Genomic DNA, 19,448 nt, shown 5'->3' with positions numbered 1-19,448 from the left:
CTTCCCCAGACAACAATCAAATGTGTTTTAACTGTACGTCATTCGTGCTCACGCAGCAATCTTGGGAAGGCAACAGCTGAGAAGGAAATCTGGTTTTGTGATGAAAGGCAGTGAGCTGTGATTTGGGAAGTACCGAGCTTTGTCACAGGCTTCTTAGGGGACCTCAGATAAACCCTGCCACCTCTTTGCTCCTCCACTCCCTGTCTATAAAATGGCGATAATGCTCCTCTTCTTTCCAGAGCTCAGAAGAAATATGTCTGCGCAGTACTTGGATGCTGCAGGCACCAGGATTGTACAAGCACTGACACAGACAGCATCGTTTTTGGAAACCAAGCTGTGTGGCTGTCACTTAATTTCACACCAAAAGAGAATAAACCATGGCCAGGCAGCTGGTGTGGTGAGGGTATCTACTCTGACCTGCAAATCACTCTGTTTATTTGCGTGTGTTTGGAGCCATTAAGACAAACCCATCCAATGTGTCAAAATTTCTGTCACTGGGCCTTGTGGGCCCAGTACTGGTGAGGACAGCGGGAAAATCTTGGAATGCACGACCTTTCATTACCGATATTTAGTCTAGGCCAGACAAATTCTGGTGTGAGAGCCATATTCAAAGCCAGGACGCTTCCTCAGAACACCAAGTTATGGTTCCTTGTGGCAAATACATTCCTTTCTTAACCAAATCTGTGTAAATCAACATGCATCCAGCAAGGGCCAACCCTCCATATCATGCAAGATCAACTGCCCGTCTTGGGCCCAAGTGGCACGTTAAACGAATGAGCTCCTTCAGCTGGACCATAGCCTACGCACAAATTGGGTATTTAATACATGAAAAAAATCAACAGAGGACATCTATTTAGGAAAGCAGTGCAATTTCCAAACCAATAGATATATTTTTTTTTCCTTTTCTGTCTTGGCACATGTTAAATTAACACTTTTCTTGAGCAGTCTAACTCAGTTTCATAGCACTGATCTCTTCAGTCCCTTCTTTGCTGTATGCTTTGGGGAAAGCTCATTTGAAATCTCTCTTTTCCAGGAAATAAAGTTTTTAAAAATTTAGAAAACAAAGGTCTTTCAAGTCTCTAAATGAATGTGATCATGCAGGTTAATACCACACCATCTCTCACTGCATAATATCTGAGAGCAGGTAATTTCAGGATTATAGAAGAATCTGGAAAATTACTTCAGAATTTTCCTTTTGCTGAAGGAACTGTAAAGCTGCACCTTCATTCAATCAGGAAGGTAATTTCCTCTACACAGCAAGTTTCAAATTCTACTTACAACCTTAGTGTCATGATGATTTTGGTACTAACTTGTTCCACGCTAAATATTGCTACTAGAACTGTGAATAATCATCAAAATTAACTAGCCTATAGAGTGATTAAATAATTTCCTCCAATTTGCATTTGATATGTTTATTAAGTGCTGGAGGGTGGTTATTTGCTCTCTTATTTTTACTGCTGTTAAACGCTATGTCTGAATTTTTGGCATAGGTGCAGCACCATTATGATTACTACAAAATTTTAATCAGATTACGGTATGAGTTACCATCTGATATTGTAAAAATGCCAGTAGGTAGTATATGAACATTAAGATACAATTATATGCCACTACTTTTTATAGTTTGGAATTCAGTAATATTGAGATAAGCCTGCATTCTGTGATGACGGTATTTTTTTTTCTGTGTTCTGGATTTTTTACAAATAGCATTTTCTTCCAATAGTGCAAATAGTAAACAAGAGAGAGGTTGATGATAAAACAATGTAAGTAGGTATGACAATACTAAAACTACAAAAAATATGAAGTACTGCCTATGTGTTATTCCTCATGCTTTGTTTGCCCTACCATTGTCAACCAGACCTATTACTCACAACAAGTAATTCTTTGTGAGACGTTTTCATTTTGAATCGGATGAAACTATTGGTGCTAACCATCAATAAAAACTGCGATTTTAAATGTATTGGAAAACTGTGTTTTGAAATGCATGTCTTGGCCCTTTACACAAGCAAGAGTTTGCTAATGCCAATGTGCATTAGAAATGCGATTGTACTATACTTAGATGTGGTTCAACCACAGTTATAACATGGGCCATTAAGGAGCATTAAAAAAAGAAGAAAAAAAAAAAGGAAAAAAAGATGGAAAAGAAAGAATCCAGGTTAAAAGGGAACATGTTCTGTTGCTCAGCTAAAAGATTTATCTATTATTATGAAACGTAATTGTTCAGAATTAGACTAAATATATAAAATATTGATATCTCGGAGAACATTAAACCTACCATGTAGAAAACATGCTTACTTATGTTTTCCCAGAGCTCGTACAGAATTCTAAAGACTTTCAGCATAGCTCAGGAAGCCAGCTTTAACACAACGGGTGAGTTGGAGAAGGCTGCGGACTCCTCTCTTGGAAGACTCACACCTGTTGGACAGGGAAAGTAAATTCCCACCTGTCATCCCCAATGTTTTTCCAGCATCTTCCTGAAATGCAGCTCCTCCCAATCGGCTATAAATCTCAAATAATCAAAACCACATGAGCCAAAAGGCATAAAAAAAAAAAAAAAAAAAAAAAGAAGGAAATCTAAGGTGAATAACATGGGGTAAAGGAATAATATATGTGACCATGTGATCGCCAGCTTTCCTGGGCTGGAGCTGGAGAGAAGTGGGAAATGCCCAGCTGCCTTAGTTGGAACCAACTCAAAACTTCATCCGCTTTGGTTCAGTTCTCAAAATAGGGCACATGACCTCTAAGTAAGACAGTACAGTAGGCTGCTTTTACACTACACTGCTGCTCCTGCAGCCCCTCATACCAATTCACTCACTTTCCTGGGCATAGGAGAAGGTAAAATCTGACACTTGCCGAGTTTCAGCATTATCTCGTTTTGTAATTCATTATCCATAGCAAATTTACCACTATCTTTAGGAACAGAGATGACATCTGCTACAGGGTGGCTTACACTTGTCTGTCTGCTGCTTTCAGTGCCATGTGTCTGACATGAGTTAACCTCTTATAAAATCTAACGTGAGGGAAGAGAATTGCTCATCCGAGGTGTCCGTGCTGCTCCTCTTGACCTACTTGGAAAACTACGACTTGACTCTTTGCAGTTTCCCCAGTCGCAACACAGCTGCAGAAGGGAGCAACGGGACTGCTTTTAACAGAATTTGAAACGTGCTCTCTATACATATATGTTTGTATGCCTTTGAACAGCATTATTTCCAAACCTTGCAAAGCCCATTCCTTATTTTATCAAGCCAAATACAGGTCTTTTTTTTTTTTTTTTTTTTTTTTTTCATGGAATCGGCATAATGAGAAAAGATAGCCTTTTCTCTTCACAGATAAAGATCCAAATTGCGTTTCATAATCTGAAAATTATGTAGTTTGGTTTTTTAAATAAAACAGATAATCTCCCTTCCCCGTTCAAGATGAGATCGTAGTTGTTAGTGACAGCTGTTAAAATGCTGCTAAAAATAGATATAGTGTCAACCACTAAAAAGCTAAGTGCTCCTGTGAACCACAAGCAGAAAACAAATGGTTTCTACTGAATTTGTGGCAAATCTGTGAGCATCTTGCAAGTACTGGGAAAGGTGCTTTATTCTTTCAGCAGCCATCTCTGTATATATAACACAATGGGGGAAAAAGACAAATCAAACATTTGGTATTAAGACAGAGGAGAGATATATTCCCTCAATTTTCTTTTCACTCTCCTTTTTGTTCTTAAAGTAAAAAAAAAAAAACAACAAAATAACAACCAAAAAAAGATGATGCAACACAAAGACTGAGGCTACCTCCAGGCATTTCAGATGCCTTTTTCATGTACACCTTTGCCCTGGAGAAGAAAAAAAAAAAAAAAAAAAGAATAGCAGGAAGAGTAAGACAAGAGAAGTGCAACCAATCAGCCAAATACCCCGTTACTATAAATTAACATAAAAATCGTTGTGCTCGGTATGGCAGTTATTGATAGACCAGCCAAAGTGCTTGGGTGCTTTTTGCACGACTGATTTGCTGGGTTACTTGCACAGTTGCGTGCAACTTTCCTCTGCCTGGGAACTGCAGCCTCCAACCCATCCACGGCAGCTCTGCTCAATTAATAGATCAACTGTATTCCAAACCAGATTTATGACACAAAATGAGTAAAAAAAGCGAGAGAACAGAATTGTTCACATTCTATATTATAATACATCTCAGTAGGTTCCTCTGGTTTAGCTACATTATGGCTAAAAATAGAGCCCTGGTGTAGGCACAGTGCACTATGATTTGCTTCCAATAATACAGTAAACTAATTGTGAAATTAAGCTATTGAATGCGCCGTTATCTCCAAGTCTGGCCTTACCAGCACTTTACGCTTCCCTGTTTAGCATTTATCAAGTTACCCACAAACTTTGATGGATGCAAGGGACAGCTGACAAAATTCTCGCCTTTTCCAAGGCCCTGATCCAGCCGCGGCTCCGGCACAGGTATCATTCCCTGCAAGCCGTCCTTTTCCATGTTTAAAAGACTCCACCGAGGGTATTAAAATAGGGTCAACTTTTTCCTCCCGCCGACGCCTCATTTTTCACCTTAAGACGGTTAAATGAAGCAACATCCAATGCCCTGAACTTGCAACCGTTTTAAAAGACCTCAGCCACAAGTGAAATACTAATTTAAAAGCAGTACCGCCGTTAGCGCCGGGGTGTCGACTTCGTTCCCCCCCCCGGCTGGGTTTGACCCACCGCAGCAGCGCCGCGGGGACGCGCCCCCCCCCCGGCGGCACCCCGGGGTGACAAGGGCACAGCGGGGGGGGGCGGGGGGGGGGCACGGGGGGGGGGGGCGGGGGGGGGCACGGCTCCCCCCGGCCGGCGGGGCGCGGAGGGGGGCGCAGGCCCAGCGCGCGGGGCGCAGCCTCCTCCCGCAATCCTGCCCCGGGGCCGAGCGGGGCGGTCGGATGGGGCCGGGGGGGGTGGGGGGGTCTGCCGCTGCTGCCGCCGCCGCCGCCGCCGGGAGAGACGCTCCGCCTGGGGAAGGGCGCGGGGAGACACTCCTCCCCCGCCGCCCGCCCTGCCTCCCTGCCGCCCGCCCTCCTTCCCTTCCTCCGGCGGCTCCGCGAACCAGGAACCGCGGCGGCGGGCTCCGTGCGTGAGAAACCCCGCGGCGCCGCGCCGCCGGGAGCCGCCGGGAGCCGCCGGGGCGGGCGGCGCGGGAGGGGGCGGCGGGGGCGGCGCGGCCGCCGGGCGCTGCGAGGGGCCGGGCGGCACCGGGGGGGCGGGGGGGAGGAAAAAGTTTACACCCTCGCCACTCTCCTCCCTCCTCTTCCTTGGTGGCGCAGATGGGAGTTTTACCTGGAATGACATAAGTTTTTTTTTTTTTTCGGGTTTGGTTTTTCTTTTTCGGAGGGTGTCTCTCTCCCTCCCTCCCCCGCCCCTCTTTCTCCCCCCGCCTCCCCAAATCCCCCCCCCGCTCCTCGCCGGTGCTGGATCCACCCCCCGCTCCCCTCCGCCGGCGGGCGAGGGTGTGACCCGCGGGAACACCCACCCACCTAGGCGTCCATGGTGGGAGCTGTCCGCCCAGCCGCGCCGCGCCGAGCCGCGGGCACCCCGCCGCCGCCTGCCGCCGCCGCCGCCGCAGCCCCCTCCCGCCGGCCCCGCCAGCAGCGCCCTTCCCGCTGCCCGGCCCCGCTCCCGGCGTTTCCTCCGCGTACTTTTTTTTTTTTTTTTTTTTTTTTTTTCCTTTCCCTGTTGTGGCGGTGCGGGCTCTCGGATGGTTTGCTGGCAGTAGCTGGGGGCCGTGCCTCCTCCCGCCGCGCCACCATGTCGTAGGGGAGGTGAGTGCAGCGCGGACCCTTGCGCGGGGGGCCGAGGGGGCGGGCGGCGGGGGCCGGGCGGGTGGCCGCCACACCAGCCGGCTTATCCAGGTCACGGCCAGTCCCGTCCCCATCAGTGAAAACTTCGCGGGAAGGACACGTCCATTGCTCGGCAGCGCCAGCGCCGGGGGGGAAGCGCGGCGGCGGCCGCTGCCGCTCCGCGGGTCGCGCTGCCGGCGCTGGGAGCCGCCGCCTCGGCCCGTACCCGCCGGGGCCGCGAGTGCGGGTCGATATTTGGCAGCTTATGAAAATGAGAGGGGCACGTGACAGCCCGAATCCTGGGCATGTTTGCGCTTTCGCGGTGGCTCCCGAATACAAACCGCGCTGGGCGGCGCGTACGCGGACCCGCGCGTTTGCGGGCGGGCGGCCGCGCAGGGGGCGGCTTGGGGCGAAGGTGCGCGCTGCCCCGGCGCGGTGCGCGGCGCTGCCGTTCCCCCGGCGGGCTCAGCCCCCCGCCCCGCTCCCGGGGGCACCTCTGGCACCCCGCCGGGCCGCGGAGCTGTCCCCGCCGGGCCGGGGGCGCACCGGGAGGGGGCTGTCGAGTCGGGGCCGGGGCTGGCAGCGGGGCTCGGCGGGGCGGGGGGCCGTTCGGGAGCGTGCGTCAGCGACTGCCGGCCGCTCGCCGGGGGCTGGGGGCGTTATTTACAGAGCGAGTTGGGACCGCAGCGCCTGAAAGTTTGCTCGGCGTCTTGTCTTTTTTTTTTTTTTTTTTTCCTTTCCCTGGGAAAAGGGTATTCCTGGAGCCGGGACGCGGGCGCCGGGGGGGTCGGCAGCACCCCGGAGCCGGGGGCCGTCTGGGTCGCTGCCGCTGGGTGTGGGGGGGGCAGCGGGCGAGGGCGCCCGGCGGGATGCGCGGCTGCCGCGGAGCGGAGCCAGCCCGGCGGAGCGCGGAGGACGAGTCCTTGAACCCTCCCGCGCACCGCCGCCGTTCCGCTCGCGCGCTCCCTCTTTTTTTTTTTTTAATTATTTTTCTTTTTATTATTTTTGAGTTAAATCACCGCTGCATCGGTACCGTGCAAATTCATGCGCCGCTGAAAGGCGGAAATCCCGGGCCGGCGGAGAGGCGATGCCCGGCCCTGCCGCCGGCGCGGGCACCGGGCGGGGGCGGCCGCGCCCCGCGCACCTCACCTGCCCGCGGGGGGCCCCGGCCAGCCGCCGCGCCGGCCTCCCCCGGGGGCTCCTCCGGGCGGGCGGGCAGCACAGCGGGGGGCGCCCGGCCCCCCCCGGCAGGGCCGGGGTTGCGCGGCCTCGGCGGCCCCTGCGGCTTTAAGGAGATGCGTTTTCCAGCCTGTGTCGCAGCAACTTTGTATCAGTCATGTCGCCCGGCGGGTGACTGACGGCGCGAGCCAGCCAATGGGGCGGCGGCCTAGCCCCAGCCGCGCGGCGCTCCGCGTCCTGCCCGCCAATGAGGGCGGGCGGCGGGCGGGACGTAAACTTGAACTTTATCTGGGCATGTGACATGTTTTTAAAGGACTTGGCACCTTTTCCCGTCCCCTCCCGGGTGCCGCTCCGTGTCACCGGGCGGCGCGGCGCAACGCGCCTCGGGAGGGAGGGCGGACAGGCGGGGGAGGGGGGTGAGCGCCGCCCGCCCCGCCGCTCCGCTCCGCTGCGCGCCGCCCTCCGCTCCGCGCCGCCCTCCGCGCTGGCGGGGGCTCGGAGACGCGCCCCGCCGCAACAGGTACCCCGGGGCCGGGGCGGCGGGGAGGGGGGCGCCGCTCCTGACCCTGACCCGCACTGGGGGGGGGGGGCAGGGGGGCGGGGCACTTCGTGGCTCGGCACCGGGCCCCCCCCCCCCCTCCGTGTCCTCCGTGTGCGGGGAGGGGGGGTGTCACGATGTCACCCAGAGCCTCTCCGCTGTGGGGGGTGGGGAACGGCGTTTGCGCGGAAAAAAAGCGCTGTTCCGCATCGCTTGGGGGTCCGGGCGGCGGGCGGGGCGGTTTGGGGCTCTCAGGATTCCACACACCCCCCCGCCTCAGGCCGACCCCCGGCGGACGCCTGCGAGATAGCTCGCTCCCGCCCGCTGCTCGCTTCCCCCACGCGTGACAATCCGGACTGTACCTGCAGGAAAGCGGGGGGGGGGGGGGGGGGGGCGGTTAGGTGGGCAAAGCGGTGCCCTGTGCCCGGGCGCCGCGGTGATGCCCCGCCGAGCCCAGGGCAGGCAGGGCGATAAGCGTCCGCGCCGCCTGCGGGGCTGCGCACACGCGTGTGTGTGTGTGCGGGGACGGAGCGCCCGGGCCACCCCCCCGGCTGCCCGCCTTGCACATCGCGGGGAAGCCCCAGCCCATCTCTGAGGATGCAACTCGGGTCCCGTGGGCAGTTTTGTGTCGGTGAAGCGGCTGGCAGGCGGTGAAACTTCAAGAAAATTTTGTTTGCAAACACCCAGAAATAAGAATCGTGTGGTTGCTTGAGCCATCGTTTTCGTATTTATGAACCTGGCTTTCCTTCGGGTTTTCCTGTAGCTAGGTGACCTTTTGGTTGCAGGGATACCAGGTACCATTTGATTTTTTATTTGTCTGTTGCTGCGAAACTGGTTTCATGCCTGATTGATTGGAGATGTGTACTGCAGAGGGCTGTATTTGTTGATATGTTTGGGGGTGAAATATGTGACTCGAGTGCTTCTTGTGGGGTGGGGGTGTCTGGAAAAACTGCTGTGCTTACAATACGAGCTTTATTCTGCAAAATATCGTATGGTGATGGTCTCGGTTCTGGTATGGAACAGGACTCGGCTTCTGTGGTCGGTGGATGGTTTAGCCCACAGTCGGATTTGCATAGTGAAAGTTAGTGAAAAGGCATGTCTGTGCAGTAGGTGAAGTGTGGGTACCGCGGATAAACATGCTCGTCAAGTTGTTATAAGTTCTGTGTAAAAGAAGAAGAAGGAAAGCAAACCCGTATGCTATCAGCAGCCCATGAGATGATTATTCAGTTCTAGTATCCACCGAGGCGCTAAGAGGTGTCAGAAACCAGCACTCTCCAAAAATCTTTTTGCTGTTGCATTCTTACAAATTTATAATGTCATTTTAAACCAAACTTATATCAGGCCACAAATAATCTCTCTGCTGGTTTTTGAGCCTCTTGGATATATTTATTAGACAGCGCCTCTCTAGACGTGCAGGACCAGGGCATTTTCATGTATCTTTTTTCCTTTGCGTGACCCAGATTTTTATTTTCTGGAGTTTTAAAGTGTGCTCACCTATTGATTATGTGTGAAGTTTGAAACTTGCTGCTGTGGGAGAAGTCACTACAAAGCTTATGCACCGGTGTAACATTAGGCCTATAACTGAGATTTCCTGGTATGCAATGGCTCTGCTGCTGGTTCTGAGGGTTAAAATTCACTTACGTGCTAATTTTAAGCCTTAACTAAGTTTCCTGGGTTTAGAAATGCTGGTCACTCACAGCTGCAATTGATTTCTCTAGGAATTAGGCTTGCTCTGCACTTAAATCAGGGGTAGGTGATTATCTGGGAGTGACTTTATGTGAAAGTGGGCACTTCTGTCTGAAAATTTTCGACTATAGGAATGTGATTTGCTACACATGATGATGTTCTAATAAAATTTGTGCTTGAGGGGAATGTAGGCGTAGGGCCATAGTTATAGTAAGTAAGGGCAAAGAAGTATTGGAGTCATTCATTTTAAGGGTTTTGTTTTGCTTTGTTTTTATAATTTTGCTTAAAATAGCGTTTTTAAGTAGTGTTAAGGGATTAAACACCAAATTAAATACTGGAAAACTAATATATTCTGAAAGGAAAAAATATCTTCGTAATACTTGTAACTATTGGCACTTGAGTTTCTGCAGTTCTAATGAGCCAGTTCCTTTAAAGAAAAAAAATATTGTTGTTACTTATATGTGATTTTCAGAATAATGGAGGCTAGGTCATGCATTTTGCTCCCTGCCTCAAGACAGGGATGGGAAGGTTTTCTTAGGGTCTACTTTAGAACAATGTTTGGTTTTCTTTAGATTTCCTCTTGCTGGCTGCCATGGAGGTTTGCAGAATTACAGATCCATTTAATAGCCAGGCATTCCCTGCCTAATCTGATCCCGTTCTTCTGTGGCAGAAGCGTTTCCCATTCAACTTTTGCATTACTCCTCCCACTCAGCCTATCCTTTGTGTCTCCTCAAGTGGCTGTACGAGCAGTTTGTATAGCTGTGAAGAGGCAGGTCGCCTCGCAGCCCCTCAGAACTGCTGCTTCCTTCTAAAGCACCCGGTGTTAACGCTGGATGGTGAAGAGAACCCCCCGTAGCCTACCAGCCTCACTTGTTTTGCTGTCCCTGTAGCGCGGCAGTGGAAGGTTTTTGGAGGACTAGAGCAGCCCTTGGCTGCGATGAGCAGTTTCCATGGGGTTGATGTCCTGCCTGCCACAGCCGTGTCCTCCTTTCAGGACCTCTCTGGTTCCTCTCCTTCCTTGCTACCCTCTTCCCTTTTTCCCTCCCGGGTCCCTGGGTGAGGGGTGGTGCGGAGTGCTGCTGGCACTGGCCCCGGGGCTGTGGCTGGCAAGGGTAGGCGGTGGTTGTGCTGACATTGCCGAGCCGCTCCAGGGGCGGGGCAGGGGAGCGATAATTTGGGTCTTCTCTAAGTGCTGAGTGGTTTTCTCTTGGAACCTGTAGGGCTGTCATATCCATGAGACCTTTTCCCTCTGTTTGATTGAAATTGGACAAATGGTTGAGAGGTGATGGATGGCGCAGGGAAACGGGACTGGCAGGCAGGCAGGCAGGAGGATGGACAGAGTGAGCGGATACGCCTTGTTTCCTTAGGAAATTAGGAAATTTCCTTAGGAAGTCACGCTGTCCTGTCACTTATTAATTTTACTTTTTTGTGTATGTCTTTGCTAGTTATGGAGACAAAAGGATACCACAGCTACCCAGAAGGCTTAGATATGGAGAGACGGTGGGGTCAAGTTTCTCAGTCTGTGGAGTATTCTTCTATAGGTGCTGGAGAGCAGACTGATGACAGTAACTATATGGAGATTGTGAATGTAAGCTGCGCTGCCGGTGCTTTTGCAAACAGCAGCAGTCAAGGAAACAGCAAAGAAAAGCCCGAGCTGCTCGCCTGCCTGCAGCAAGACAGCAGTCAGCCTGGTCTGTTGCCCTCTGACATCAAAACCGAAACGGAGTCAAAGGAGCTGTCGGCAACAGTGGCGGAATCCATGGGTCTATATATGGATTCAATACGAGATGCTGATTACCCCTACGATCAGCAGAACCAGGGGAGCCCAGGAAAGATCTACCAGAACGTGGAGCAGCTGGTGAAGCTCTATAAGGAGAACGGCCATTGCTCTTCTCCCCTCCACAGCGCCAGCAGGCCCTTGAGGTCTTTGATGTCGGACTCCGGGAACGCTGTGAACGGTGGTGCCATGCATGCTATTGTGAAAAGCCCTATCATGTGTCAAGAGAAAAGCCCTTCGGGCTGCAGTCCTCAGAACATGGTTTCCTCAGTGTGTAGTCCTGCAGGAGTTAACTCTGTGTCCGCAACTACTGCTAACTTTGGGAACTTTGCCGTGCACAGCCCCATCGGCCAGGGAACCCCCTTGTCACGCTCGCCGAACATTGAAAACAGGGGGTCTATGTTGCACAGTCCCGCGCACGTTAGCAACGTCGGGTCTCCGCTTTCTAGCCCTATAAGTAGCATGAAATCACCGATTTCTAGTCCTCCCAGCCACTGCAGCGTGAAATCTCCTGTCTCGAGTCCCAATAATATCACTATGCGATCTTCTGTGTCCAGTCCTGCGAACCTGAACTCGAGGAGCTCCATCGCCAGCCCTTCCAATGCCAATAATAGGTCTACTCGTTCTAGTCCAGCGGTTAGCACTGTGGGATCGTCCATCTGTAGCCCCGTAAACAACTCCCTGGGATTCCCAGCGTCCGGCACACCGGCGGGACCTAGCAGAAGCCAAGATACTGTTCCCAGTCCAGAAACAAAAGACAAGGGTGCTCAAGAGCTTGCGTTTCCTAAGATGGAGGAAATGGAGAATGCCATCTCCAACAACAGTCAGATGAACCTTGTTCAGTTCATAAAACCCGAGCCAGATGGTTCGTTCGGCAGTGCATGCATTGGCGACAGCAGCAAAATAAACTCCGATTCCCCCTTTTCAGTACCAGTGAAGCAAGAGTCAGCCAAGCATCCATGTTCTGGTGCCTCTTTTAAAGGGAATCAAACAGTAAATCCTTTCCCATTTACAGATGGCTCGTATTTTTCTTTTATGGATGACAAAGACTATTACTCTCTTTCTGGGATTTTAGGACCACCTGTTTCTTCATTTGATGGAAGCTGTGAAGGTAGCGGTTTTCCAAATCCAGGCCTACGTGTGGGAATTAAGCAGGAGCCTGACGATGGCAGCTATTACCAAGAAAACAGTATACCATCCTCTGCCATTGTGGGTGTAAATTCAGGTGGACAGTCATTTCACTACAGGATCGGTGCCCAAGGCACGATATCTTTGTCACGGCCTGTTGCTCGAGAGCAGGCGTTCCAGCACTTGAGCTCGTTCCCTCCCGTCAGCACGCTAGTGGAGACCTGGAAGTCGCATTCAGAGTTGGCATCCAGAAGAAGTGATGGGTATCCAGTTCTAGAGTACATTCCAGAAAACGTGTCCAGGTGAGCAGACAAATTACTTCTTTTTCCATTTTGTTTGGTTTGTTTGTTGGGGTTTTTTTTATTTTTTTTTTATTTCTCCCCCTGCATTAAATGAATGAGGCGTGAATTAAAATGGGGACCAGGGTGGTATTTTTCAAACTGATGCATAATTCTTTGTTTGCATTTCAGTTCTTATCATTAGATTGGCTGTTTTCTTGCTGTATTTTACTCTGCCTTTAATAGAAAGTGTTGGCTTTAATATTTAAAAAGAACATACTATATTCTATTCTTATTAGATTGGAAAGTGTAGCTTTAGTATGTTTATGAGCTCTTACTACTATAAATGTTGTTTTTCCCATAATGAGAGCTTAGTAAAATTGCTCTCGTGTGTCCTATAATGGTTATTCTTTCTTAGCTGGTGCTTGAATGTGTTGTACTTCAGATGAAATGTTGAGATGAGGATAAGAAAACGATAGTGTCAGGAACCTGTTTTTGTAAAGATGCATGGTTACAAGTTTGCACTAGTCCTTAACTGGTTAACTTTAAAAACTAAACCTTACAAGCCTGTGGCAACATATTATTTCTGTATTTTAACTGTAGGAACATTTGGTTTGTATATATAGAAAAATGCCTCCAGAAGGAGGAGGGCTGTTAAAACTTGACGCATTTGAGAGGGATAAATGGATAAACTGATCTCCTCACTTTTGGTGGGAGAGAAGTATGCAAGTGTCGTTTGAATTTGTTTCTTGGCTAATTCGTGGAAACACATCTTCAGCAAACAGATGTTCATGTATCTCACAGAGGACGCTTACTTTCATAAACTATCTAGTTTGATAGTATTACAAGTTATTCAGCCCATCTGACAGCATGACTGGGTTAGGATAGTTAAATAGCCTCTTCATGTGTCCGACAGGCTCACCAAAGGTTTGTGCTCCAGCTCAGTGAAATAGCGGGTAACAGAATCTGCATTTACCTTTCTCAAGTCTTTTTTTCCATCGTGGGATACACAGCTGCCCTCAGTGAATGAAACGTCTGCCTTATTCTTGGAGTGAAGAGAATGCGTAGTGTTTTCCATATTTGTGTGATGCTAAATATTTCTGAAAAAATGGTGTTGCAGTGAAAAGCATAATACCTAAAATAATGGTGCTTTTGAGGAGGGAAAACAGCCTACCTACCCGCAAGGAGAAAAAAAAGACTAAGTATTTCCATTTTATTCTCAGATCTGTCTAAGACCTCTACAATCTCCTTATCATTTTGCAAGCCATACTTCACTTTTTCTGTGGTTATTTCAGAGATGGTCTCTAATGAATGCACTTTTTAATGTAACTCTCTCAACTTGAAAGGGCTGTATCCCACCTCTGTGCTGAACTTTGGACGTAGCTGGATATTTGTTATCACCCAGGCTTGGCTTAAATATGCTTTTCTTGGATCAAGGAAGATGAAGTTCCTGTTTTCTAGTTATTTTACCTGATGAAATTTTCATACGTTGCATTATTTATGTAGTGAGAAAAGTTCACTAGAAGACGGATGGGATGCGTGACAGTAAAGACCCAGTATTTCAGTGCCTTTGTGGTTGGGTGCTGTTACTTGAGCAAGCAGCTCCTTCCAGCTGTGAGAGCCCTTGCACGAGTAAGTGCTGTTCGCACTGAGTCAGGGTTGCCATGTGTTGCAAGGACTGGGACAATAAACAGGGAAATGCGGGTAGTAGTGTGGTTGTCATCAATATGTGCATTCTGAATGACAGTTTCTTGTAAGGCTTTTGGAGGAGCCTTCTGATCTAACGTTGCTCCATAGTGCCTTTTCTCTTCTATCTACCTTTAGACCAATAAATGGATAATCTGTGTCATCAGGCTTCACAATGGCACGGGTGTGATACACTTTTCTTTGTTCTCTGAACTGATACCTGAGTAAAATATGCAAGTGAGTGTAGCTGTTACTTTGCAGGATTGAAATCCTGAAATTTTTAGTGCTCAGAGCTATTATTGCAGGTGTGGAATTCTGTTCAAGTGATGGAAATCTGCAGGGTTGCGACACTTCAGGCATCCTGATCTGTAGTTCAGATTAGAACATGTGTCATCATTTCAAATCTCTTAACTCAGCCCCATTATTTAACTAAATGTTGCTCTTAATCTGCTTGGCAATGGCTTTATGCTAACAGGTGCAGCTGGGGACCTGTGCAAAGCCCTTACAAGTTTCAAGGTAAATTCAGGTAGAGGTCGTTTTAGCAGTACAGATTTGAGCACATAGATGCCTGCTCAGGTGTTTGTTGGCTGACAAGTCCTAAAGACTCAACAGGATGTCACAGATGTAAAAGCTCACTCTTGCTAACAAACCTCAAAGTGATCTTTACTTTTCTCCTATTTTGGTGCTGCATTCCAGCTAAACCAGAGGAAATCGTGCAAGTTTGTTCATTCTCCAAAGTGTTGTAATAAAACACTCATCATTTAAAACTGTGTCAGACCCAGCAGCCCAAGGTGGGTTTCAGCTGTCCCATGTCAGTATGGTATGGGGATTGCAAAGTCTCTCTTCCTTCGTGTCAGAACAGCAGCATCACACCTCTGCACTCCACATCCAGACCAGATCCTTGTTCCAGTCAGGTTTTTTTCCAGATGCATCACCTGTATTCAGCATCATACATTTTGCAGACTTTGACGGGATGTGATTAACCCTTCAAAATCTGCAATATTTTAAAGTTTCTGCTATTCTAAGTCTTCACCTATTTTCACATACACTTGCCCTGTAATATAAATCGCCATAAGCAAAGACTAAGGTAAAGGGAAAAAATGGGCTACGTGGCTCCCAAAGCCAGTAGATGACGAGCATTGAATATACCTTGTTTTGGCAACATTATTTTCTGAACCTCAACTTCAAGGTCTTTTTTAGGCTGCTTTTGATTGCAGCTTATGTGGTGTAAAGGAGTGGGTGACCAGGAACGAAGATGTCTTTTCACAATGAAAATGAATCATTAGAATATTACTGTACAATTTTTTTTTTCCTATTGAAATATTACCTTTCTTGAGTTGGTTATACTTGCTGATAGTGTCTAATAAAGATAGTTTGGGCATTTAAAATGCCTTGCTGCCTTGTTGACTGTGCCAAGTAACCACTGTCATCTAGAACAGGTCTCTTTCTCCTTCAGTTACTTTTATTAGATGCCCAGGGTTATGGTTCCTTTTTAGATGGCTGGTAGTAGCTTAATAACATTGCATCTTGTGGTGTTTGGGGAGCGAGAGCCTGTTAGGCAAACCCAGATTTCTTTATTCTCTTTTAAATGCTTTTCTTCTCCTAATATGCATGCAGAGCATGTCTTTATTTTTGAAAGATTTTTACATGTCTAATTTTTAATACAGGGTGAGTCATACCTGTCTGTCTGTGTGTCTAAACCCCCCCCTCCTTGAATGGCATTTCTAAGAAATACTGCTTTCTAAACTAAACAATAGCAAAGCGGGCTTGAAAAAGAAGGTGTGTGTGATGTCATTGAGGAAAACCTACACTAAAAATCCAGAAAACATTCCACTTATAGGTGATTGCTCCTCTGAATCAGGGTACCAGCCTAAGCCTTATGATCGTGCCAATCCTAGAATTTTCAAAACAGCCTAGGAAAATGTCACGGTTACTTGAAACAACACTAAAAATCGAGGAGGATGACCTTTCTGCTGCATCAGTTCTTACCTAAAGCTTACTCTGAAAATGTGCCCTCTTCCTCTAATTTCCATATTAACTCATATATGTACAGATATGTACTTGCTTTTCTGAGCAGTTATGGTGGAAGCAAAGGGCTGATACTCTTAATGTACTTTCTTCCTGGCAGTTCCACTGGTGTAATCCAGTGTGTGATGAATTCAGCTTGATGTGTTATTATTAAAAAAGTTCACAATTTTAACATAGATTGCATACATGTATCAATAGTTATGTTTCAGTTGTTGTCATTTAGACAAGGAGAATTCTCTTCAAAGCAGTGTTTCATGATATTTTAGAGTCTTAATTTATGTCTCTTAAAAGGAGTTGAAAGACTGTCATTGACTTCTTAGGGTTTATGGTCAAATCTTTGATCAAACATTGACAGTATTTTAGAGACTTCTTATACCTATCTGTTGTTGAGCCATTCACATGGATCAGTATTTTTTCCATAGACCCGACTTGTAACAGCCCCTGAAAAAACCCACCCAACCTCACCCAACCCAACCCAATCCAACCCAAAACAACAACATGATCTTCATTTACGTGTACCTTCACTGACTTGAGTCAGTGGTTCTGGTTAAGATCTGGGTTCAGGCTATTGCAGGTATTTTTGTAAATAAACTTTTATGTTAAATATTATCTAGAATAGTCAGTTATCAGAATTATACCTGCCAGAGAGATAAAGGTCTGGTAAATATTATTTTTAGAATTTATGAATGGCCTTGACCTCTGTTTGTTTGCTGATGGACTTTATGGGAAAAAGGCTGTGCTGTTAAAATATTCTCCGTGCTTCACAGGACTGTTCTCCCTTTTAGCTTCTCACAAATTTACTGTGCAGTTGTTTTTTGCCGATGATTCTTTCATATCATAGACTGCAGCCTTAAATCTGTCCTTTTGGGGTTTGGGTTTTTTTTCAGTTTGAAAAGTTACACTTGGTTTTGTAGGTTCTTGTATAATTTTGTGTAATTTTCAACAGCTCTGGGTATAATCTTGATACAACAGGGAGTCTACATATGTATGTCTTTATTTCTCACTAAAGACGTTAGGAGTCTGTATTAGTATGTCAGGCCAGGAGGTCTAAAGGTTCTCCTTCAGTGTACCAGCATGCATTTAATAGCCTTGTACTTTCTACAGCAGTTTTTATTGTTACTTTGTGGAGGGTGCTCTTTTCTTGTTTTGCTCTTTTTATTGAGGAGTTCAAAATCTATATAAAGGATGACAACGTGACTGCTAATGATGCCTTATTTTCCCTTAAAATTATACACGTCAGTTGACTCCTGTGCTGTGTCAGGGAAAAATTTCCAGTGTTGCTGGAAAATTGTGTTCTGTAAATGGGTGGATCTTCCAAAACTGGGGAAAAAGAGCTCCGTTGTCAATCCATATTGCACTATCTAGGGGACGTTTGTTTCTTTGGGGGGGGGTGGGGGGGTGGTAAGTAGTGTTGTGTATTACTAAAACATTCCTGTTGCCAGCTGGTACTGCTGAACTTTGCAAAACTTGGCTGTTGGAAATCAGCTTGCCATAATTTATTCTGATGAGAGTTAATAATTGTTTCCTAGCTTTTCTATCACTATTGGTGACACAGAATCTCATGATGATATCTTCTTTTGACAGTTTTCTGAAAAGGGGGAAGGTGGGATCACCTTCGTGCACAGATTTTAGCAAGCAGAAGAAATTTTGATTACCCATGTTCTGTGACAGTATGGATCAGTCCATTTTCATGAGGGCTGGAAGACACTGATGTCTGAAATATGTACCGTACAGAAATGTCCCCGTCCTATTTTATGGGATGTGCATGGCAATTACGTAGGTAAGCATGCATAGGGATTACCGCAGCGGCATCGGTACTCGTGCAGTACTCATATTGTCTGCAGAGGGAGTAAACTGTTGTGTTTCAGTAACCTGGCCTTACTCAACCAACAGTTAGCATTAACGGAACTTAAACCTGCTCTGCCCAGCTGAATCCCATTTCTAGCTACCTACTGGCTCTTTGCTGAACGCAGTATTGAGTAGCGGTTGCTGCCGGACGTTGTTTCTAGCTGAATAATATATTATTTGCAGTGGCGAAATACACTGTTGGGCCATGCCTTTGCCTGGTCTGACTGTGGCTTTGCCCTTTGTTTGGGCACATTGTGTGCGAGAGCCACATTGGGTTCCTGGTCCGGTTCAGTCTGAAGCTCTAAAGTCCATCAGGTCAGTGGAACTTGGTGAGCAGTGTGGGGTGACATGGGCACAAGAACAAATGAAGGGACCATAAGGGAAACGAGCCGATGAAATATTCTAAGCGCATATTTCTGCTAAAAGATAATGCATTGCCAAGCCATAATCTCGGCACTTGTATTTTCAGAGTATGTTTTTTACAAGGCAGTTTCTGTTTTTTAACTGTTTGTGTTGAATTTTTGAACAAAATTGTAGGAGCTGGAATTAATAATGGACTGATTTCAGCCAGAATTTCTTGGAGAACAGTGGAGTGCTGTGATTTCAGATTTAAACTCTCAGACGTCAGAAAATACCACAGTTTAGGGTGAATATCAAACCATAACTTGTTCTCTGGCAAATGTGTCTTAGAATATGGCTATGTAAGAGTGATAAAAATGGTCCGACGAAGAAACTAAAAAGCATGTGAAAAACAGGTATTAAATATGTCTAAGTTTAGTACTTTTATCAGTTTTCACATGCAGCTGGTTGCTACACAGTACTTGGTGCTCAGCATATGAATTGCCTCAGCTGCAGTCTCCTCTGAGCGTGAGATCCGTGGAGAAAAAACGAGGAGTATTGCCATTGTGTGCAATTGCCCAAGTCCTTGCAGCATTGTCGGGCACGTTTGACTGCACCCTAAACAGACCATGGCATAATTTGACTGCTTGCTGCCCTGCTAGTGCAAACGGCAGTTGGAAGGTCACTGTCGGGTCCTCACAAAAGCCCTCTGCTGCTGGAGCCACGTAGGTTTTGCTGCTGGAGGAGGCAACGGGCAGACCTTGGCGGAAGGCGTATTTCATGATTTATGCTACAGGGAGAGGGATCGTAGGTCAGGAAGGCCCTGTTTATCCATGCCAGCAGTTCCCAACGTAGCCTGTCCCAGCACCACTACTGGCCGGAGCAGTGGCAGCAGCTCTCCGTGCTGCGCTGGGCTGGGCGTGTACGTGCAGGGCAGTGCTCCCTTCTCCCGCTGGGAAGCGGGGGACATCCTCGTCCTCAGTAATACTCATCTTTCTGTTCAGGAACCTCAGAGATTTACAAAGCCTTGAGAGTTGATTTACTTTCTGGACAAAGTTTTAAAATAAACCGTCTCGTCTCGTCTCTTTAAATGGGAAGCTTTGACCTTGTTTGTCTGTTGGGTTTTTTTTTGTTTTTGTTGTTGTTTTGTGGTTT

General features: G+C 47.7%; 1 protein-coding gene across 4 annotated transcripts in view; it reads left to right on the top strand.

Annotated features, from left to right (window-relative positions):
- Positions 1-5,465: 5,465 nt before the first annotated feature.
- The window catches only part of NR3C2 (nuclear receptor subfamily 3 group C member 2), a 214,362-nt gene continuing 200,379 nt past the window's right edge, over positions 5,466-19,448 (top strand). Inside the window, exons 1-2 of one of the 4 annotated variants that reach the window (XM_055719866.1) lie at positions 5,466-5,788; positions 10,655-12,416. In XM_055719866.1, the coding sequence (XP_055575841.1) occupies positions 10,657-12,416 (1,760 nt within the window). In that variant the 5' untranslated portion in view covers positions 5,466-5,788; positions 10,655-10,656. Of the gene's footprint in view, positions 5,789-6,623; positions 7,506-10,639; positions 12,417-19,448 lie in introns of those variants that run through there. The other 3 variants (XM_055719880.1, XM_055719875.1, XM_005440897.3) reach the window with 3 other exon arrangements.

This window comes from Falco cherrug, chromosome 1 (assembly GCF_023634085.1).
Source record: "Falco cherrug isolate bFalChe1 chromosome 1, bFalChe1.pri, whole genome shotgun sequence".
In the NCBI taxonomy this organism is placed as follows: Eukaryota; Metazoa; Chordata; class Aves; order Falconiformes; family Falconidae; genus Falco; species Falco cherrug.
The sequence above is the reverse complement of the archived record's forward strand: the minus strand, read 5'-3'. Positions and strand labels throughout refer to the sequence as shown.